Raw genomic sequence first — 23897 nt, forward strand, 5'->3', positions numbered from 1 at the left:
TCTGCAGGCACGGGGATGGACAGGAGAGGTGAGCCCCTCTCCCATGCAGGAAAGCTGTGGGGACAGGCACTCGGGCAAGGGCTGTCCTGGTCCCAGCGACTGCCGCCAAGCCATTGCCAAACCCTGCACCCTATCAGCGCCAGCCTACCTGCCAACGCTGTCTACGGTCCCCAGAACTAGGAATGCATTCCCTGGGATAGCACTCTCCGCAGTAGTGAGCCAGAAACCATCCTTGCTCTGTTTAGAGCACCTATGGCCTGACGCTCTCGTGGGCGAGGTATTAGGTGGAGAAGGGGATGTATTGCCCTCTTGAGTCAGCTAGGCTTTTTCTGGACACATTACTTCTGTCTTCTCCACTCTGATGGTCCCTCTCGTGAGCTGTCTGGGGGTGTCCCCATGGCCGGTCACTCTCATGCCTGGCCACTGAACCCTGGGCCAGGCAGTGGTTTCCTTGAAAAAGGATCTTAGCTCAGGTTGCAATTGGAATTTGTTGGGGGGAAACTGGAGTTAACTTTAGACCCTTAATAGTGGTTTTGCGCATTCAGGAGTACTACAGATACAAACTCTGGCAGTTTTAACTGCAGTTAAAATGAACGTGTGAACCAGGCCTTAGTGTCCATATCATTTAAAGGGAGGCAGTGAAAGTGCAAAATAACAGTAAGAGAAGTATAAAGCTGAGGCAATTGGTTCAGTGTTCTGTTTTTCAGCCTGCTTTCCCGTAGGCTTATGAGATCAACTGGCATTCTCTGTGTGTGTGTCCGTGTGTGTGTGTCCCCTGCTATCAACTTCACAACACCTGAACCAATATGAACCAAAGCGGGTACAGTTGTAGGGACACATCAACAGCATAGTTTGTGATGATGTAATCCACCCCAATCCAAGATGGCAGACACGTAAACTTTTGAGGTGCAAGTGGGCTAACTTGTGAACTGCCTAACCAATTTGAACCAAATTTTCTACAGCTGTAGGAACACCTCAACACAGATGACACAGATAGGGACACCTCAGCAGCGTAGTTAGTGATGATGTCATCCAATCCAATCCAAGATGGTGGTCACATGAACATCTGAGGCAGAAGCCGGCTAATCTGTTGACTGAATAACCCATTTGAACCAAATTGGGTACAGTTGTAGTGAGTGTCACACAGGGACACCTCAATGGCATTGTTTGTGATGATGCCATCCACACTGATTCAAGATGGCGGACGCGTAAACTTTGGAGGTGCAAGTGGGCTAACTTGTGAACCACTTAACTGACTTGAACCAAATTTGCTACAGCTGTATGGACAAATGGGGATGCCCCAATGGTGTAGTTTGTGATGATGTCATCCACCCCTATCAAAGATGGTGGACGTGTGAACTTTTTTTTTGCATTGTAAATTTGTATTGGCTTTTACAATAGCTTTACATTCAAATTACATGTGTGAACTTTTACATGTGAACTTTTGAGGCAAAAGTGCACTAACCTGAGGGCTGTCTAACTGATTTGAACCAAATTTGGTACAGTTCTAGTGAGTGACACACAGGGACATCTCAATGGTGTAGTTTGTGATGATGTAATCCACCCCGATCCAAGATGGCAGACACATGAACATTTGAGAAGCAAGAGATCTAACTTGTGGCCTTGATTTGAACCAAATATAGTTCGGTTATAGAGACAGTGAAAGGAAAATAGGCTGCTTAGTTCCTACTAGAACAACTTGTTAGTTTGGAGATTTGGGGGCACCCACATGTCTTCTAATTTCAAGTTTTACTTTTCTCTATTGAGTTGGATAATTTTTCTTTGAGGAAGAGGTACATAATTATCCTATTTTAAACCTGAGGATTGTGTGTGGATGTAATGTCAAGACACTTAATAGGGCTGCAGTTTCTGGATCAGGATTTTGAAACTACATTCTCTGCAGGAAACAAGTGTTGGAGTCAAACTTGCCCCTACAGCCCACAAAGGGCAAATAACTGGCAGTTCGGGCTTCAACCTATTGAAATGAGCATATGCAAATTCTGTACCTGGCTTCAGCTGGATTCATTTAAAAATAAAAAGCCTGGTAGGGTAATGTCTGTGCAACTAGGTGTCTCTTTGCTCAGTTATTCCTTTTCAACTTGGAAACTGGGTTCTGTTAATGCAGCCTAAAATTGCATTCACCTTTTTAAAAAGTGGCATGACACATATTTAGCTTGTGAACCACTGCAATGACAAGCTATTTTGTATGTGTACTACTGCCAAATAAGATATCCCCCTCCTACACCTGTGCATGACTTTTTTATTGCTTAAGTGCAAACTGCATTTGTCTCTGTTGAATTTCTTGTTAGTTCCAGTCCAGCTTTCTATTCTCAATTTTATTCCTGAGATGTTACTCGAATCCTTTGGAATTATATTTCTATCTTCTGAAGTGTTAGCTATCACTCTCCGTTTTGTGAATTCTGCAAATTTTATGAGGATTCCCTCCATCCCTTCATCTAAAGGTAAAGTGTGCCGTCAAATCGATTTTGATTCCTGGCGCCCACAGAGTCCTGTGATTTTCTTTGGTAGAATAAAGGATGGGGTTACCATTGCCTCCTCTTGCGCAGTATGAGATGATGCCTTTCAGCACCTTCCTATATAACTGCTGCCCAATATAGTACTAGTGGGTACTATAGTACTAGTACCCAATATAGTACTATATAGTGCCCAGTATAGTACAGATTCAAACTGGCAACCTTCTGCTTGTTAGTCAAGCATTTTCCCGCTGTGCCACTTAAGGTGACTTATCCCTTCATCTATTTCATTGATAAAAATGTTGAAGGGTGTCAGGGTCAGGACAGAACCCTGCAGCAACCTCCCTCCAGTCTAATGAGAAGACATTGATGAACACTTGTTGAATATGGTTTTCCAAGCAGTTGTGAATCCAACTGATGATATTATCATCTAGCCTCCATTTGGCTAGCTTGTTAATTAGAATATTATGGGGAATATGATCAAGTGTCTTGCTGAACGATGATAAGTTATGTCTGCAGCATTTTCACAATCTAATAACTTGATCAATTATGTGATTAATCTGGCCAGATTTATTCTTGATAAATCCATGCTGGCTTCTATGAATCCCTGTATTACCATCAAGTTGTTTGCAGATTGACTGCTTTATAATCTTTTCTAGATTCTTCTCTTGTATTGTCGTCTGGATGGTCTGAATTCTCCTCCCCTCCCCCCCGCTTTGAAGACTGGGACAAGATTAGCTTGTCTTCAGTCTTGTGGCACCTGAGGAACTGATGAGGTGCCACAAGATGAAAGATGAAAGTAGTTCTGAGAATACACCACCAAATTCTTTTCATTCCCTTGGATGAAATTCATTCAGCTATGAAGATTTAAATGAGTTCAAGGTGGGAAGGTGTTTCCTGACTTTATTGCCACACCACTGGTCTCTCTGCGGCTGTTTTACCTCCCCCTCTAGCCTCCCCCAGGCAGGGCCACAGAGTTTTTGAGGGGAGGGGGTTTGGTCCACCTGAGCCCTCCTCCTGGCTCCTTGGGGTCGCTGTGGCAGTCTCTCTCCGGAGGCCTCCACCACTCACCCTCCAACTACCCCTCATCACTGGCCGAGCCTGCCTTAAATCCCTCCTGACAATTGATGCACCCCACACCCCCGCTAATTGGACCTCCGCCTTGCCATATCAGGCTGCTTTCACCTGTATCCCCCTCAGCTGTGCCTCTGTCTGCTGCTGCCTCCTCCCTCACTCACCCTTGCCCTTCCCCTGGCCCCTCTAGCCTGGCTCCTTGATCTTATAGTGTCTCAGCTGGCCGCTCATCAGGCTGCCCTGCCTGGGGCCTCTCTGACCTTGGCTGCTGAATGAATGCAGGAGCTGGTAAGGCCAGCAGGGGCCCCTGCTGGACATTAATCTTGATATGTAATCCTGATCCTCCAAGTTCCAAATTCCCTAAGTGGCATCTCCAGATAGGGCTGGGAGAGACTCCTGCCTGCAGTGTTCCCTCTAACAGGAATTCCCAGATGTTGAGGACTACAACTCCAATAATCTCCAGCCAAAGGTCATTGCAGCTGGAGATGCTGGGATTTGTAGTGAACAACATCTGGGAACACTGCCGGCCTGTAACCTTGGAGAAGCTGCTGCCAGTCTGTGTAGACAATACTGAGTTAGATGGACCTATGGTCTTACTTGATGAACCCACACCATTCATGCTGGTTTTGTGAAGTTGGTCACAATTTCTGTCTGGAGGAAAACTGAATCAAAACACAAGGTGAATAGACTTCGCTTGGTCACCCATCAACACTTTCCCATCCTTACTTAGCGTTGGACCCGTCAAATTTCTTTCTCTTACTTCAAACATTCCAGAAAAAATCATTTTTGTTGCTCTTAGCAGACCTGCACAACTTAGGTGCCCCAGCTGTTTTTGGACCACAACTCCCATAATCCCTAGCTACAGTGGTCAATAGCCAGGGATTATGGGAGTTGTAGGCCAACATCTGCAGGAGGGCTGAAGTTGAGCAGCCCTGCTGTTAGCATCCATCTGCTTCAATTTATTTTGAGTTTCAGCTTTTCTGACACTGTTCCTGCAAGACTGGGTTACTAGTCCTTTCAGATCTATCAATCCCCTCCTTGGAGTGGGGTGGTCTCAGTAGAACCTTTGTAGGAAACCTTATATGTGCATAACTGCTGTAGGTATAGACCGCAACCAGATAATAAAACCTGCCAACTTTGCACATGATTATGACACAAAAATATAGGGAAGTGGACTTTGTTCTCTAAGAACAGTCTTGTTGATTTACCGCTGCATTTTTACCACACTATGTGATCTTTGCTTTTGTACAGAGACTGGCTGTTCCTGGTACCAGAAAGTCCCATAAAAATGATTATGTCACGTTATAATCTAGATAGCTGTTAAAAGAAAGCTGGTAAGATACTGAGCAAATCTAAAATCTTGATACTGAGCAAAAAATCTCTGTTTTGCCTCTAGGTAGCATTAGGTAAGCTGCTTCCTCTCAACGTCAATGATCAGCTGCAATACAGAGATAATAGTTACCTTAGGTTGTAAAAAATGCACAGATAATTCATATGAAGCCTTTTACAAATTCAAAAATCACTATACAAATTTCAAGTATAATTATTCTAGAATCAAACAGTGGCTGACATACTGAGCATGGCAGTGAGGGTGGTAGGAGCACCGCCTGCACTGCTGTGGCAGATGGAAGCCATGCGTTCATTAAAAGGAGTCGGAGAAGTGGTTAGAGAGTCCAGACAATGCTAATGTGGAAAAGGTTTTCTCTATATTTACAAAAGTGCCCTTTCCCTTTATATACTACCCTTTTGGATCTCAGTATTCAGTCCAACAGTATCCATACCCAGAGACCCAGTTGGTACAAAGCAGTCATTTGAAATCCGCAACAACAGGTGTCCTGTTCCTGCCTGCTCCTCCCAGCCATTCTATCCCACCTTGGTCTCCTGATGGTTCACCAATGTGACAGCTCTTCTCTTCTTCCCTCTATCCCTTCCTCCTCTTCAGCCTCCTTAACTGCCTCCGTCCTAACATTCCTTGTTGCCTGGATACTCTCTCTGATACCAGCCACACTGCTGTATACATAAAAACATTGTTGATGGTGTTGCGCACCAGGGCAGTTACGTTCTGGCATAAAGTTGCACAAACACAGTTACACAATGGGATACTAATTGGAAATAATGGGTATTGCATTGTGCAACTGTATTTGCATAACATTTTGTTGCAGCACAACTGCCCAGGTGTGCAACACTGTCGGTGTTATCACACATGCAATGCAGGCAGGCAGCACTCCTACCATCTGTGTTGCCTTGCACAGTGTGTCAGAGAGTTTCTTTAGGGTTGTGTGTCTGTTTTGTCTTTGAAATCATTTCAAGCTCCATGCATAGTGTTTTCCTGACTATTCACTTTTCTTGAAGATTGGTATTATTGGGCATTATGTAAGTAGGCATGTATGAGGAGGTTTCATAAACATTGCGGCTAACTGTAAACTTCCACTGGAGTGTAGTTATTTTTCTAACTTTACAGTTGGTGGGGCAAACCAGTTTGAAGAGTTATGTAGCTATATCTCCTTGCTAAATAATCTTATCTTTTTTTCAAGAGAACAGCAAACAAAACACTTTGACTGCATTTGCACGTACATAAGAACATAATAAGAACATAAGAACAGCCCTGCTGGATCAGGCCCAAGGCCCATCTAGTCCAGCATCCTGTTTCGCACAGTGGCCCACCAGATGCCACTGGAAGCCACAGACAGGAGTTGAGGGCGTGCCCTCTCTCCTGCCATTACTCCCCTGCAACTGGTACTCAGAGGCACCCTGCCCTTGATGCTGGAGGTGGCCCACAGCCCTCCGACTAGTAGCCATTGATAGACCTCTCCTCCATGAAGTCATCCAAACCCCTCTTAAAGCCATCCAGGTTGTTGGCTGTCACCATGTGCTGTGGCAGAGAGTTCCACAAGTGGATCACGCGTTGTGTGAAAAAGTACTTCCGTTTGTTGGTCCTGGCAATCAATTTCATGGAGTGACCCCTGGTTCTAGTGTTGTGTGAGAGGGAAAAGAATCTCTCTCTCTCTCTCCACTTTCTCCACACCATGCATGATTTTATAGACCTCTATCATGTCTCCCTGCAGTCGTCTTTTTTCTAAACTAAAAAGCCCCAGGTGTTGTAGTCTTGCCTCATGAAAGGTGCTCTAGGCCCCTGATCATCTTGGTTGCCCTCTTCTGTACCTTCTCCAGTTCAACAATGTCCTTTTTAAGATGTGGTGACCAGAATTGTACGCAGTACTCCAAGTGTGGTCGCACCATAGTTTTGTATAAGGGCATTATAATGTTAGCCATTTTATTTTCAATTTCCTTTCTAATGATCCCTAGCATGGAATTTGCCTTTTTCACAGCTGCCGCACATTGAGTCAACACTTTCAACGAGCTGTCCACCACAACCCCAAGATCCCTCTCCTGGTCCGTCACCAACAGCTCGGATCCCATCAGCATATACTTGAAGTTGGGGTTTTTCGTCCCAATGTGCATCACTTTACACTTGCTAACATTGAACCGCATTTGCCATTTTGTCGCCCACTCCCCCAGTTTGGAGAGATCCTTTTGGAGCTGCTCACAATCCGTTTTGGATTTCACTACCCGGAAGAGTTTGGTATCATCTGCAGATTTGGCCACATCGCTGCTTACCCCTGCTTCTAGATCATTTATGAATAAATTAAAAAGCACCGGTCCCAGTACAGATCCTTGGGGGACCCCACTTCTTACTTCCCTCCATTGTGAAAACTCTCCATTTATACCTACCCTCTGTTTCCTGTCTTTCAACCAGTTAGCAATCCACACATGTACTTGTCCCTTTATCCCATGACAGCTAAGTTTCCTCAGGAGTCTTTGATGAGGAACTTTGTCAAAAGCTTTTTGGAAGTCCAGGTAGACTATGTCAACTGGATCACCTTGATCCACACACTCGTTGACACTCTCAAAGAAGTCCAAAAGGTTGGTGAGGCAAGATTTACCTTTGTGGAAGCCATGCTGGCTCACTCCCAGCAGGGCTTGTTCTTCTAGGTGCTTTACAATTTTATCCTTGAGGATGCTTTCCATCAATTTGCCTGGAACGGACGTTAGGCTAACCAGCCTGTAATTTCCCGGATTGCCCCTGGATCCCTTTTTGAAAATCAGTGTTACATTTGCTACTCTCCAGTCCTCTGGTATAGAGCCTGATTTCAGGGATAAGTTAAATATTTTGGCAAGGAGGTCGGCAATTTCACATTTGAGTTCTTTGAAGATTCTTGGATGGATGCCATCCGGCCCTGGTGATTTGTTTGGTTTCAGTTTTTTCAGACAGTTTAGAACATCATCCCTTGTCACTTCTATCTGACTCAGCTCTCTAGCCTCCATCCCTAAAAAGCCTGGTTAAGGAGCAGGTATATGCTCAGTATCCTCTGCCGTGAAGACAGATGCAAAGAATTCATTCAGCTTCTCTGCAACCTCCATATCCTCCTTAATAATCCCTTTCACTCCCTCATTGTCTAATGGTCCAACTGCCTCCCTGGCAGGTTTCCTGCTTCTGATGTACTTAAAGAAGTTTTTGTTATTCCCCTTGATACTTTTGGCTAAATGTTTCTCAAACTCTCTTTTTGCCTCCCTTATTGTCACCTTGCATTTCTTTTGCCAGAGTTTGTGTTCCTTTCTGTTCTCTTCATTTGGACAGGCCTTCCAATTTCGGAAGGAAGTCTTCTTCCCTTTTATGGCTTCCTTGATGGTACCCGTTAGCCATGCTGGCATCCTCCTGGACTTAGTGGTGCCTTTCCTCCTTTTGGGTATACAATCTAACTGGGCTTCTAGTATTGTGGTTTTTGTCATGCCCTTGAGCTCCGACAGCAAGGAGGAAGGGGAGGCTGGCAGCTTTCCGGCCGAGTCAGGAGTATCTGAGGGGCATAGCCCGGCTGTCAGCGTTCCTGAGACAGCTGTGATAGATCCAGCTGATGGTTTAGAACAGGCACAGCAGCCTGAGTCAGCAGAAAGTGTGAGAGACCAATCGGAGGGAGAACTAGGCATTGAAACACCGTTGACACCACAACAACACAGGTGTTCTAAATGCAGGATGCAATTAGAAGCTGTTAGGAGGAGCAAACGCCTATCGCTGAGGGCTGTCAAGCCGTAAATTCCTACCAGCTGGGAGCTCTCGGCTTGCTCCATAAATTACAGCACCAGACTCCTACTCATTGCTGAGATTCAATGCATGTCATTCAGTCGACAGCGTCCAGCCAAGCCGTGAACTTCCCTGGCCGTGGGCCAGACCTTGAGAGTTTTGAGAAAACTCCATGCACTCCGGAGCGAAGTGACTCTCCTGATTTCCCCCCTCAGCTTTCTTTTCACCATACTCCTCATTTTGGAGAAGTTTCCTCTTCTGAAATTCAAAATATCTGTGTTAGACATCCTTGGTGATTCCCTCCCCGCATGTATGCTGAAATTGATGGCACTGTGGTCACTGTTCCCTAAAGGGTCGATGACACTGACATCACGCACTATGTCCTGGGTGTCACTCAGAATTACAGGTGAAACTCGAAAAATTAGAATATCATGCAAAAGTTCATTAATTTCAGTAATGCAAATTAAAAGGTGAAACTGATATATGAGATAGACGCTTTACATGCAAAGCGAGATAAGTCAAGCCTTAATTTGTTATAATTGTGATGATCATGGCGTACAGCTCATGAGAACCCCAAATCCACAATCCCAGAAAATTAGAATATTGTGAAAAGGTTCAACAGTAGGCTCCAGGTGTCCCACTCCAATCAGCTAATCAATCCATAACACCTGCAAAGGGTTCCTGAGCCTTTAAATGGTCTCTCAGTCTGGTTCATTAGGAATCACAATCATGGGAAAGACTGCTGACTTGAGAGTTGTGCAGAAAACCATCATTGACACCCTCCATAAGGAGGGAAAGCCTCAAAAGGTAATTGCAAAAGAAGTTGGATGTTCCCAAAGTGCTGTATCAAAGCACATTAATAGAAAGTTATGTGGAAGGGGAAAGTGTGGAAGAAAAAGGTGCACAAGCAGCAGGGATGACCGCAGCCTGGAGAGGATTGTCAGGAAAAGGCCATTCAAAAGTGTTGGGGACTTTCACAAGCAGTGGACTGAGGCTGGAGTTAGTGCGTCAAGAGCCACCACACACAGACGGATCCTGGACATGGGCTTCAAATGTCGTATTCCTCTTGTCAAGCCGCTCCTGAACAACAAACAACATCAGAAGCGTCTTACCTGGGCTCAAGAAAAAAAGAACTGGTCTGTTGCTCAGTGGTCCAAAGTCCTCTTTTCTGATGAGAGCAACTTTTGCATCTCATTTGGAAACCAAGGACCCAGAGTCTGGAGGAAGAATGGAGAGGCACACAATGCAAGATGCTTGAAGTCCAGTGTGAAGTTTCCACAGTCTGTGTTGATTTGGGGAGCCATGTCATCTGCTGGTGTTGGTCCACTGTGCTTCATGAAGTCCAGGGTCAACGCAGCCGTCTATCAGGAGATTTTGGAGCACTTCATGCTTCCTTCCGCAGACGAGCTGTATGGGGATGCTGACTTCATTTTCCAGCAGGACTTGGCACCTGCCCACACTGCCCAAAGTACCAAAACCTGGTTCAATAACCATGGGATTACTGTGCTTGATTGGCCAGCAAACTCGCCTGACCTGAACCCCATAGAGAATCTATGGGGCATTGCCAAGAAAAGGATGAGAGACATGAGACCAAACAATGCAGAAGAGCTGAAGGCCGCTATTGAAGCATCCTGGTCTTCCATAACACCTCAGCAGTGCCACAGGCTGATAGCATCCATGCCACGCCGCATTGAGGCAGTAATTGCTGCAAAAGGGGCCCAAACCAAGTACTGAATACATATGCATGCTTATACTTTTCAGAGGTCCGATATTGTTCTATTTACAATCCTTGTTTTATTGGTTTCATGTAATATTCTAATTTTCTGGGATTGTGGATTTGGGGTTCTCATGAGCTGTACGCCATGATCATCACAATTATAACAAATTAAGGCTTGACTTATCTCGCTTTGCATGTAATGCGTCTGTCTCATATATCTGTTTCACCTTTTAATTTGCATTACTGAAATTAATGAACTTTTGCACGATATTCTAATTTTTTGAGTTTCACCTGTAGATCCAAGGTGGCCTTCTTTCTGGTCGGTTCCATGACCAACTGTTCTAAGGCACAGTCATTTAGCGTATCAAGAAATTTGACTTCTTTGTCCTGACTTGAATGTGAATTTACCCAGTCTATGTGTGGGTAGTTGAAATCACCCATAATTACAGCCCTGCCTCTCCTTGACGCCTCCCTGATTTCCTCCTGCAACTCCCAGTCACTGCCGGCATTTCGATCTGGAGGGCAATAGCACGTCCCCAGTAGCACGTTCCCTTTCCAGCCTTGTATAGTCACCCACAGGGTTTCTGTGGAGGACTCCAGTCCACTTAGGTTTTCTAGCTTGTTAGATTCTATCCCTTCTTTAACATACAGTGCTACCCCTCCTCCAAGGCGCCTCTCCCTGTCCTTTCATATGCAACCAGGGCAGACCCTGCTTAGCTAAAGGGACAAGTCATGCTTGCTACCACAAGACCACAAGACTCCACAAGGTGGAGGAGAGCTGGTCTTGTGGCAGCAAGCATGACTTGTCCCTTTAGCTAAGCAGGGTCTGCCCTGGTTGCATATGAATGGGAGACTAGAAGTGTGAGCACTGTAAGATATTCCCCTCAGGGGATGGAGTCGCTCTGGGAAGAGCATCTAGGTTCCAAGTTCCCTCCCTGGCAGCATCTTCAAGATAGGGCTGAGAGAGATTCCTGCCTGCAACCTTGGAGAAGCCGCTGCCAGTCTGTGTAGACAATACTGAGTCAGATAGACCAATGGTCTGACTCAGTATATGGCAGCTTTCTATGTTCCTATGTTCCACAGCCAGTTCCCCCTCCTCCCTGTAGTCTCACTGAATGCAGAGAGGGAGCTCTCCCTGTCGTCCAAATGTGGGTGGGGGGCGGGGGCAGATCTGCGGTTCGGTTCCATGTAACATGCTAATGTGGCCTTTAATAGAAATGCAGGAACTTGGGTACAGCATCCACACTTTTAATAATGCCTGAACAGGTTCTGCAGTCACTTCCTTGTACATACAATTGCTGAAGTGTGTGCTTCATAGGCTTTCTGATGCTGGCTGGTGTCCATCATTTAATTAGCTTTGAATTTGTTACTGCAAAAAACCAAACAAACTACTATTAGGAACACAGCGGTATAGAGAGCTGCTCTCTACTGTATCAGACCATGGGTCCATCTCTAGATCACTGTTGGCTACACTAACTGGCAGCCGCTCTCCAAGGTTTCAGGCAGGAGTCTTTCCCAGCCCTTCCTGTAGATGTTAGAGACAGAACCTGGGACCTTCTCCATGCAAAGCAGATGCTCTACTACTAACCTACAGTCCCACATGGGTCTCCCATCCAAGCACTGACCACATAAAGACCTGCTTAGCTTAGGTCTTGTGAACTTAGACTATGCTTTGGGACCCGAATGATCATGTGCTTATCTTCTAAATATTTGAACCCTAACTAGAAATGTTACCACTTGCTTTGCTTTTCATGACTTTTAGGTGCCCTAGTTATTTCCCCTCCGCCCTCTGCACCCATGTGTTTGTCTTTCTGCCAGCTGATGGAGGTATACTTGGTGCTGCTGATGAAGTGGGCTCCTCCCTATGAAAGCTTATGCCACAATAAATCTGCTCGTCTGTTAAGGGCTACAAGACCTTTTGTTCTGTTTTTGCGGTGACAGGGACATCTTTGGTGGGGGCAAGCAGGGCAAATGTCCCACACTTTCTTGAGCCCCCTGTGTGCCAAAAACCCTCCGCTCCCTGAGCCGTACCTACAGCGCAAGCACAAAAAGGTAAGGAAGTTATGGCCAGCTGAGGAAAAAGCAACTCATGTGCGTGTAGAGCTGAGGGAGGTAGGGTGGGCTCAGAGCCCTTCATCAGGCTTTCCACACATGGCCTCCATTTAATGAACCAGCTCCAAGCTGAGCTGGGAGAAGCTGATGAAGAGGCAGATAAAGGAGGCAGACTGCCCCTGCCCCAGATGTCGTCATGAGGGGGCATGGTCAGCATCACGGGACATGGCCCATGCCTCATTCCCATGTCTATTCACCATGGGCCCCGCATGTACTATGGCATGTGGTCCTGATAAAAGAATAATGCAGCAAACTTCTCAGAAACATTTCAGACTGTCACACATTCCTGCTTAAGGCCAACTGTGCTGCATCTCTATGGAATGTATGATGGGGTGAAATGTTTACAGTATGCTTCCTTTTCTCTTCCCCAAAACACACACACACACACACACACACACACCCATGGTAGGGCATTGTACCAGTCATTGCCTGGAGACAAATATGTAATCTATTAACTGTGTGATAGACTACTGCCGGCTTGTTTGTGCAATGACAACAATTGTGCATAATTACAGACAAGTTGAAATGGTTGTGATTTTTAAAAATCACACTTTTACTACATTGTACTGGGCAAGCTTCATAACCTCTTCAGTTCCAGTAATAGTTGGTATAGTCCTGAAATTAGGTTTGCTTTTGGCAAATTGAGGGGGAAATTCCAAAGGTTTTGAAAATGGGTACAGATGCTGAGGACAGCATTATAAGTAATGTACTGCAAGTCCCAAACATTCCGAGTTGAGCTTCGGCCTCGATCTTGGAAAAATGGCGACCAAAACCAATTTTTCATATATATATATATATATATATATATATATATATATATATATATATATCACAAACCCTTGCTCCAACAGGAAAATATTAAATATGAAGATCGTAGAGCATCATATTCTCTATTAAACATTACTTTGCCCAACCATAGAAGGTTGGAGACAAGCCTATAGTTGCTTAACTCTGAGGGATCCAAGGGAGGCTTCTTCAGAAGAGGCCTAATGATTGCCTCCTTAAGACAGGAAGCCTCCCTCAGAGAAACATTTATGATATCTACCAGGCCTTCTACAAGAACCTAAGGTTGTTTCTAAGGTAGAACCAACCTAAAGTTGGTTCTACAACAACCTAAGTGTATGTCTTATAACCTAAGAAGTTCGAAGAGAATGCCTTCTTCACCATGAACCCCATCGCCCGTTGAAATCATCTGGAGAGGTTTGTCTACGGTTGCCACTAGCTTGTCTGGTGGCTACTCGGGGATGGGCCTTCCCCATTGCTACCCCTGGGATTTGAAATGTCCTTCCTCTTGAAATAAGAGCCTCCCCATCTCTGACAACTTTTAAAAAGGCACTGAAGACACATTTGTTCATTCAGGCTTTTAATTAGATTTATAGTTTTAATAGATTTAATGTTAGGTTTTAAATTATTTTAATTTTTAAATCATTTTTAATTTTGTTTAATTAATATTGCTTTTGTTGTTCACTACCTAGAGATGCAGGTTTTGGGTGGTATATAAATATGCTGAATAAATAAACAACCCCCCTGCCAGATAGTATAAGGCATGTTGGACAAGGGTCAAGAAATCAGGTGGTAGGCCGCACTGTTCCAAGCAGCTTATCCACATCCATTCCTCAGGAGTCACAAACTGAAACTGATCCAGCCTAACCACATAAGAGGAGTTGCTGGAAACCTCTGCATTAGACTCTGTAATAATTGTGGGGTCTGAATCTAAGTCACCCCGAATAGGAGAGATTTTATCCACAAATAACTTATTTAAAATGTCACAATGGGTAATTGATGTTTCCAAATGCTGATTCAAGGGAGTAAGGGCATGTACTAGCCCTCTCACAAACCTAAACAACTCTGCTGGGTGTGAGCTTCTGGATGTAATATAGGGGCAATGTATTTCTGCATGTATTGCCAAAGCGTAGGTCTTCAAATGAGCTCTATGTTGTAACCTGTTGGATTTGAGTTGAGTCTTTCTCCACTTGTGCTCCAATAATCTACCTTGCTGCTTTAGCTCCTGTAGTTCTTTTGTATACCAAGGGACCAATTTTGAAGCGGGTTGTAGAGGACATTTAGGAGTGTCTAAGTGTTCTACTGCCCTGGTGAGGTTTCTATTCCAGTTCTCCACCAGGGCATCAACCCAATCACCAGCAAAGCCAACACTAAATCCTTCCAAGGTTTCCTGGAATGCTATTAGATCCAATAACCTTCTCAGATGGGCCATCCTAATAGGTCCCTCACCCTTGTGCAGCTGGGACATGATGATGAGTTCAACGTTAAACAGATGGTGGTTCGCCCATGACAATGGGGAAAACCACAGGAGTCCCCTAACCATGGAACACCACCCTGATCAGAGTAAAAGACCAGATCAAGCATATGTCCAGCAATGTGCGTCGGTCCCAAGACCACTTGAGATAGGCCCATCATTGTCACGGCTGCTATGAACTCCTGAGCCGCCCCGGACAAATTGGTTTTGAAGTGAACATTGAAGTCCCCCACCCCCATAAGTCTGGGAGACTCCAATGCCAAACCTAAGACTAAGTCTGTCAGCTCAGTTAGGGACTCTGTTGGGCAGCGGTGTGATCAGCACACCAACAAAAGTCCCAGTCTATCCCTGGTCCCCAAACATAGTACACAGGCCCTTTTAGCCTTTGATAATGGAACATCAAAATCAGTTGCAGAGAACACTCTCACAGAATGAGATACTTGTGGAGAGGTGTCCTCTTCTGCGAGTTCACCCTCTTTATCAGATGATGGAGTGCTGTGACTCTGCTGAGTCTGTGTGGGCAGACTCTGAGGCAGACTTGGGAAGACTGGGGTTAACTGTAACCACTGGTTGACTCATTGGAATGGGGGCTTAAGGTGGTGGGTTAGGAAGATTTGGAAGTGTAGGCAGAGCAGGGAGGACAGGTGCTACAAGGGACCAGTCTCTCTCTCTCTCTCTCTCTGAGTATTCTGCAGAGGAGAAAGAAGAAGGAGCAGCTTTTCTTTTGTGAAGTAGAGCGCTGTTCCTAGGTTTGAAATGACTCCTTTCTTCCAGTGGGATTGCCGCTCAGCTAGGACTTGAGTCTGGCAAGGAAGAGGAGCAGGGGCGGGAAGGAGGCCTGGGCTGGTGGCAGGAGTATGGTAGGTAGAGCTGAGGCAGGAGCAGGAGGAGGGACAGCAGGAGTGATGATAGATTTACATCACTCCTGCTGGATATAAATTGGTTCAACCATCTGGAAACATCTTTAGGAAAAGGATCCCACAGCTGTGGGCCAGCTGGAGGATTGGTACCTATGTCCCCAAGCACCAGCAGCATAAACAGGGGCTCAGAAGGCGATTGTGGCTGAGCTGGTTTAGCAGGCGGTGGCAGGTCAGGGTGGGGTACAGAAGTCCCTTGATCCTGTAGCACAGGAGCTGAGGGTGTAAGGCATTGCTGGCTGGGATGTGGGGGGAAAGCATGGCTTATCTAGTTCCACTTCCAGCATGTTGGAGCCAGACATCTTTGGTACGGGCGGAATAATAGCGCCTATCTGTGCTGAAGAGCCCTGTGCGCCCTCATGGGTGATTAGGAGAGCCAGCAGCAAAGAGCAGGGTTGGCACTGCTGGCATACCACCTGCAGCAAGAGGCACTCACTGAGCCTGGCTACTGGAACCTTAGGCTTCTTCTTGCGCGATTTGGTTCTTAAACAATCTGGAGCTTGAATATTTTTGATCTGTTTGGGCGCTTTCTTGTGGGGCTTTTTAGGGCATTTGAGGCCCATTGCGGCAGACTGGGAACTGCCCGTGGAGCACCCACCCCTGAAGGGGAGGCAGAGCAAGGGTGCTTGAGATTGGAGATGGGCCGATTGAAGGGAAGCTTAAGCTCGCCCTCAGATTGTGGACCCTCGGGAGAGGGAAACCACCAAAACCTCTCGCTTATGGGCAGGTTCCATTTGGGGATCAGTAGGTGCCTAGGACTTGCATTTGGAAAATGCTATGAGAAAAGAATAGAAATCGAAAGTAAATACAAAGGACCAATCAGCCGAATGAAATTACGAAAAAGTGGTTATAATTTTGTTAAATGAAAGTAATTGCAACTCCCTTCCCACCCTGGCACACTTGGAGAGGGGAAGCCGGGGGAGGGGGCAGAAGAAAAGCTAGCCTGAAAGTAGATTAGCAACGGAGCTCTCTTGAGACGCTGTTTCCTGAGGCGAGACAAGAACAGAACTGGGGGTTTGATGCCACCTAACTACCAGATATGAGCTAACTTCAGCTTTGAATCAATCTTGTCAATCCTGAGGCAGGCTGGGTGCACAACCCATTAAACTAGGATGACCTCCTACACTGCTGAAAAGTAGTCTTGTGCACAATGCAAGCATTAAGCAAACAGTTGTGCAATGGACAGCCATTGTTTTCCGTGGCCATCCATTGCACAACTTTGTTGGTGCAATTCTGTATTGTGCACAAGAGTGCTTCCAAGGCAGATGGAACATTGCACAGTATGTCAGCCATTGTTATCCAATCTAAGAACCAGGTCCCATATTTATAGGTGACATTTAGAAGCTACTGACATAGCTATTACTAGTTCAGCATGGAAGTGGAGAAAGCAAAATCATTAGACATTTGTTTTGTGATTCGCCTTTTCCCATTTCTGTGTAATGTGATGATGCAGAAGAAGAACCATCAACCATACTCAGATTAAACAAGTTGTTCTAGTAAGAACTAATCTGCCTACTTTTACTACAACTGGACTAAATTTGGTTCAAATGGAGGTCCACAAATTAGATCGCTTGTGCCTCAGATATACATGCGTCCACCATCTTGAATTGGGCTGGATGACATCATCACAAATTATGCCATTGAGATGTCCCTGTGTGTCACTCAGTACAACTGTACCTTATTTGGTTCAAATCAGTTAGACAGTCCACAGGTTAGCCCACTCGTGCCTCAAACATTCATGCGTCTGCCAGTCTTGACTTGGGTTGAATGACATCATCACAAACTATGCCATTTTGGCATCCCTATGTGTTCCTGCAGCTGATGCAAATTTGGTTCAAATCAGTTTGGCAGTTCATAATTTAGCCCTCTTATGCCTCAAAGGTTTCTGTGCTTGCCATCTTGAATTGGGGTAGATGACATCATCACAAACTATGCCATTGAGGTATCCCTATAGGTCTCTACAACAGTACCCGATTTGGTTCATATTGGTCCAGGCATTGCTAAGTTGATAGTGGGTGGGTGGGGGGACACACTCATGGACACACAGAATGCCGGGTGATCTCATAAGCCTACTGGAAAGTGGGCTAAAAATGGCTTACCTGTAATTGCTTTAGGTGAGACATTGAAAAATATACATCCTTTATGCAATGTTTTAATTGAGATTGCAAATTCATAGGTTAATCATTATATCTGATTCTTAGGATCCCACAAATACTCAATAGACAGCTACATAAGAAAGTATAATATCCATAGTGCCATCCTAGTTTTGATGGTCCTATTCAGATGTGTTTATGAATAAGATAGTGACTAATACAAGCAGTAGGCCAGTGACCCTGTCAAATTTGAATTCCAAGGTGCATGAACCATAAGTGAACTTTCCCCTGCTACTATATTTACCTGAATCTAAGACTAGTCCCCCCCCCGAGGTTATTTCATGTTAGAAACCAGGGGCTCATCTTAAATCCAGAGTCCTGCTCCTTTGGGGTAAACAAGATAATCACCTGTATTGCATTTCCTTTAAGGGGATCAAATTCAGAGTAGGGGATCAAATTCAAATGGGGGTACATACACTACTAGGACTAAAGTTATTCTTTTTAAAACTAACATAAAAGTACTTGGCTCCTTTTAACTGCTTCGTTAGCTTGGATCTTAACTTTCTTTCTGTGAATGAAATGGGCCCATCCTGCCCCCTTCACCCTCCCTACAAACACCTGCTCATGAGGATTGGGAGGGGGGGCACTCCAGTCCAGGATGGCATGTGCTGTCATTGGGGGAGTGTTGAAGCACCTTGAGATCCAGGCCACTGGCTGACATGGTTTGAAGCCTTCTATCACCCTAATGCTCTACCCTGGGGCCAGAGGTGCACCTAGATAATTCTGAAGCCTGGACCTAAAGGCCTTTGGAGCCTCCCGCCATGCTTGCTCGAGCCCCCCCCCACTTCAAGTTAAGCATCATCCCCGTATTCTTATCCTACATATTTCTCTTCCCACTCCCCCATCTCTAAGCACCCGGCACAGGTCATAATCACACTCAGCCACCTGGCACAGTGTGGGCCAGCGGCAACCATACCACCGAGGACAGACTAAAGGATTTGGGGGGGGGGCAAGGGGTGTGGAGGGTTGAAGGGTGTGAAGGGTAAGAGGGCCACTGCCTGGGGCTACTCAGAACAAGCGGTGGGTGGTGCTAGCAACACCCACTTTCCCCCCCACTGCAAACAATAGGGGGAATAGTGGATATGCTGCTAGTGGAAGGGCTTGTTCTGAGCAGCTCTGGGGTGCAGAAGCATTAGCGTAACAGAAGGCTGCCTGGTGTCAGCTGTTGTTTTTAGTTGTAGCACCACATGTCTAATTTTGTAATATAATGGTCTTAAGCTAGACCGAGATTCTGCAGATAACAGAATTCTCGACAAAATGCACTTTTTTGCTCTTTGCAGGTGAGGAAGATAGCCGCAGAATATTATGACTCTCTGCCATATCATCAGTCTTGGGTGCACGTCCTCTGGCAGTTCATTTTTGATGACAGCATCGGTACTTATTCAAGAGTTAAAAGAATATGCAAACTAGCAACAGAAACTCGATAGATGCCCCCTCCCCTTTCTTTAATAAGCTTTATGGAGTTTAAATCCCTGGATACTTACATCCACCCCCCCCACCCCAATGCATGTATTTTATTAACAAACCTTTCAATGTGGGAAGAGAGAAGCTGATATAATAGTTCTGAAAAGGATTTTTTATAATCCAGATATGAAGAAATATCATGAAACCAGTTGGACACACTTTTTATATTTACACTAATACTTTAAAATATATATTATTCATCTTTTGCTTATCTAATGCAAATTACATAATGCTTATCTTAAAAAAATCATTTTTGAATTGTTTTTATATTGGTTTTAGGGCTGTGTTTGAATTGTGGGTTTTATGTCTCTTTAAAAAGTTGTTGTACACCACCAAGAGCTTCTGGATGGGGTGGTTTATAAATAAACTAAACTAAACAAAACAAAACAATGCTGCAGAAGGATGTACGTTAACAGAGCAAAGGGTGTGAGCTGGCCTTGTGGTAGTGACATGAATTGCTAAGCAGGGTCTACCTTGGTTTGCAATTGGAGGAGTGACTATATGTGATTACTGTATTTAAAGGGGCCGAGAGGGACTCCTGCCTTGAACCTTGGAGAGCTGCTGACTGTCAGTGTAGACATTACAGAGCTAGAGGGATCAGTGGTCTGACTTGGTAGAAGGCAGCTTCCTGTGTTCCTATGAGGGGCAGGGGAGGCTTGTCTTTGTCTAGATCTGAAAAGCAGATCCAAAACATTAAATTAAATAATTAAGACGTTGGACCATTCTACATGGAAAGACTTTTGGGGTTAGGGCTGCTTCTTTTTTTAGTTCAGAGGAAAAAATTGTTGGTTGCCAAAAATAATAATAATAGTAATAAATCAATGTCAGCTGCTGAAACAGAAAACATTGGCTGACATTCAAACTAACAAAGTGCTGGTGGCGCTGGCATGCATGCGTGCTCCAGGGGAGGGGCAATGTTATCCCCTCTCCCCTTTGCTTTACAGCTCTTGGGAACAGCACCCCACCAGCTGAGCTAAAGAACCTTAACCCCAATAGTTCATTTTCTTGGAGAGTCACAGTGGGCTTCAGAGGGAAGGGGAGATCAGTGAAAATCCCCCTATATCACTACTTGCACCAGCGCTTTTAAAATCTGGATATCATCCACTGAATTTTGATACAGGTTGAGAATCCTTTATCTGGACTGTTTGGGACCAGAGGTGTTCCGGATTTTGGATTTTTCTGGATTTCGGAATATTTTCATAAATGAGATATCTTGGGCATGAAAAGTTACTGGGTTTTTTAAAAAAAGGTTTTATTTTATATCTTCATAAATGAGATATCTTGGGCATGAAAAGTTACTGGGTTTTTAAAAAAAAGGTTTTATTCAACGTATATAATCAACTTGGCAGAGGGTCTCAACAGCTTCCCCTGAAGTTCCTTCCCTCCTTGCAACCCAGGCTTGGCTTTGGCAGAGGGTTTCAACAACCCCTGAAGTTCCTTCGCGTCTTCCTGCCAAGCTCCTTCCCGTCTACCCCTCTCACATGCTTCTCAATGGGATCGCGCTCCTTTTCCACCTTTCCCTCTCTCAGACCGGCGAGTTTAGGGGCCGTAAGCGATCGCTCCTGCAAACTGCGCGTCCTGCCCAATCCCGGCCCCAACGCTTCCCAGCCAATTACAGAGCCGCCGTAATGTTCTCTCTGTGAATTGTGGACTTTTTGCTGCTTTGTTATACAGTACTGTATATACTTTGTTAGCTGCTGAGTTGGGGCCAGGATTGGTTTGGGGGCTAAGGGGTTTTTTTGTGTGTGAGAGAGGTTGAAGCTACAAGCATTCCGCCCCCCCCCCCTCGGTGTGGTGTCTGGATTTCAGAGCTTTCCGGATTTCGAGAGTCCAGATAAAAGGTTCCTGACCTATATAGAGATTCCTGCACAAAGGAAACATCTAAGGAAAATATGAAGAATTCATATAAGATTAGCAAAATTTCTTGGGGTGGGGGCAGCACTTTACAAACCCATTGCTTGGGACCCACAGAGAACATTAATGTAGGATGCTCATCCAGTTCAGTTGTGGGTTTCATCTGCCTGTCATCAGCAGTTGGATGGCCTTGCTGGAAGTCCAAGCTTGGTGAACACACTGGGCCAAATTAATAAGACCTGGAACTAGAGTTGCCACTGAATTTCCCCTACAGAGAATTTCAAAGGTTCTACTCAAGAGTAGAACCTTTTTATTTTGTTCAAAATTCATTCAAGGAATGGTGAACAAAATAAGACGTTCTTGGATTTTCAGCAATATTTTACACATTCTTACTAATTGACTTAAGCCAATGAGTCCAGAAGCCAACCTGAAGTTTAATTCAGATTCTTAAACTTGAGTCCCAATAAATTGTTGGACCACAACTCCCAAAGATGGAGCCAAAGATCCATCTCTGTGGCCGAAGATGATGAAAGTTGTAGTCCAACATCATCTGGGGACCCAGGTTTGACAATCCCGGCCTAATTGAAATGGTGTACAGCTCTCATCAATTATACAGTGGCTTGAGAGGCACACAAGCTATTGTGCAACGAGTCCATGGCTAGAACATTTGAGGAACTCCTACCCCATGCAAACAAACCCTGTCTACTGATTTGGGACAGTATTCCTCCATGTTACCAGTGGATGACACCATTTCTCACATGATAGTCTGCAGAACTACATAAACCAGCAATGGCCAGTTGCAGTAGTCTTGGTCACTCCATTCTCCACACTCTGTGCAACTTCATAATAAAAGCTGGCATATTACATACAAAATCCAATTTTCATATTTCATGTAAATATGAAAGTGAATGATCTGTTCTTGCTTGGAGGTTGTATTTGGCCATCCCTGATATAGATAAGTAAGAGGTGATGCAGTGGAACTGGAATCTATTGTAGAAGGTGAAAGAAAAGCCAAATCAATGCCACACGGACAATGAACAATTTATTACCAATATGAACACAGATACTGTGATGCACTGATGTACCGCTTTAATATTGTAATAGCTCTGAGACCAGGGGCTTGATGGCTGACAGCTGGCATCTTTCTGCCTCCTCTGGTGATGCCACAAATAGGTTTCTGTTGGCAAAAGGGTCTTCATTTACATTGCAGACTACCAGTAAAATTACTCTGAAGTCTAGTAAAAGCGAATGGTTCACGGGTTTCCTTACCTACTATATACTAAAAAGAAAAAAAATGTCATACATTTAAATAAGCAAATACAAAATACAAAAAAGGCTGACCAAATCTGATGTGCATTGTCAGATGAAATTTAAAAAATCCAGAAATTTAATTTTAATATTTTCTCTTAAGATTAAGACTTTTTTTCTTTTCCTTTTCTTTTTTTTAATGAAGCAAATCCAAGGCAGCAGCAAGCATCAAAGTCTGCTGAGTCTGCTAATAAAAAGGATTCAAAAGACAGGGCCAGGTGTCCTCTTTCACCATCTTGCATGATCTTGGTACACTCAGAAACAATCCAGTTGCCTTTTGCATCCTTTGTACCTTTCAGGTGGTTCCATGGACATTATGTTGTGCTGATTCTACTCAACTCCTGCCTGATGGCTGAAAAATAAATGAAAACAATGTAAGCCAAGACTTGTGGTTAAGGCTAGGTAGCATCACACACTTGTGCCGAAGCTAAAAACCAGTGGCCCACATGATGCACAGTGTTACAGAGCCGTAATGCTGTGCCCCTTGGCTGCTGCGGACTCCTAAGCAGCCTCGCCTGTGCTCGGAATGAGCAATTGTGTAAGAAGTGCTAGCACTGACTTTCCCGGTGTCACAAATGGGAAAGGCTGTGATAGCACTTTTCAGAGTGCTGCTACCCGTTCAGAGCAGTGTTGGAGTTGTCTTAGGAGGCCCGCAGCCACCCTGAGGCACAGTGTTACAGCTCTGCACATCAAGGTCAGTCACCGAGACATCAAATGCAGAAAGCAGCATGAAGGTACGAGTATATGAAGTGGATTAGAAACTGGTAAACTAGTGTGTACATGAAGCAGACATATTTAGATTAGGGAACCTACAGTGAGATTGGGGGTTAGAGTCAGACCCATAGTGGCTCCTCTGCATGCCCCTTTACACACAGAATGTATTATTAATATTATTAAGGCTGTGGCAGAAGAAGACTAAAATAATCTCAGTAGTAATTGGTGCGCTAGGTGCAATTCCAAAACACCTTGAAGAGCACCTCAACACCATAGAGGCCACAGAAATCACCATCAGCCAACTACAAAATGCAACTTTAATGGGAACAGCCTATATTTTGCAACAATATCTATAATAACAATAATATTGATAAGCCATCCCAGGTCCTTGGGAAGGACTCGATGTCTGGATAAAACAAACCAGTCAATAACACCCGTCTGACTGTGCAAACAAGAAATAATAATAATACATAAAACAGCATTTATATAGTGCTTTTGAGAATTCAAATTGGTTCAACTATATTATCCGCTTGTGATTCTTACAAGAACTCTATACGGTAAGGTGTACTCTTATCCCCATCCTACAGATGGGGGCAGGGCGGTCTTGACTAAGGCCACCTGTTGAATTCATGGCAGAGAGTTGGACTGGGGACTTCCTGATTCACATTTAGCTACTATGCGACACAGGCTTTAGCAAGAGACACCGTTACCAAGAGATATCCTGCTGATTCGAATTAGGGCATTCCTTGACTGTGCAAGAGCTGGAGGGTGAG

General features: G+C 44.8%; 2 protein-coding genes across 16 annotated transcripts in view; one reads left to right on the top strand and one right to left on the bottom strand.

The window, feature by feature from the left end:
• Positions 1 to 19211, top strand: part of DEGS2 (delta 4-desaturase, sphingolipid 2) — a 31165-nt gene extending 11954 nt beyond the window's left edge. The window contains exon 3 of the mRNA XM_053253516.1: positions 19065 to 19211. Within this exon, the coding sequence (XP_053109491.1) occupies positions 19065 to 19211 (147 nt within the window). The remainder of the gene's footprint in view (positions 1 to 19064) is intronic.
• A 2920-nt stretch (positions 19212 to 22131) lies between these two features.
• EVL (Enah/Vasp-like) overlaps positions 22132 to 23897 on the bottom strand; it is a 254336-nt gene continuing 252570 nt past the window's right edge. For all 15 annotated transcript variants that reach the window (XM_053258108.1, XM_053258116.1, XM_053258081.1 and 12 more), the window contains one exon: positions 22132 to 22762. In XM_053258108.1, coding sequence (XP_053114083.1) covers positions 22725 to 22762 — 38 coding nt within the window. In that variant the 3' untranslated portion in view covers positions 22132 to 22724. The remainder of the gene's footprint in view (positions 22763 to 23897) is intronic.

This window comes from Hemicordylus capensis, chromosome 1 (assembly GCF_027244095.1).
Source record: "Hemicordylus capensis ecotype Gifberg chromosome 1, rHemCap1.1.pri, whole genome shotgun sequence".
NCBI classification, from domain to species: Eukaryota; Metazoa; Chordata; class Lepidosauria; order Squamata; family Cordylidae; genus Hemicordylus; species Hemicordylus capensis.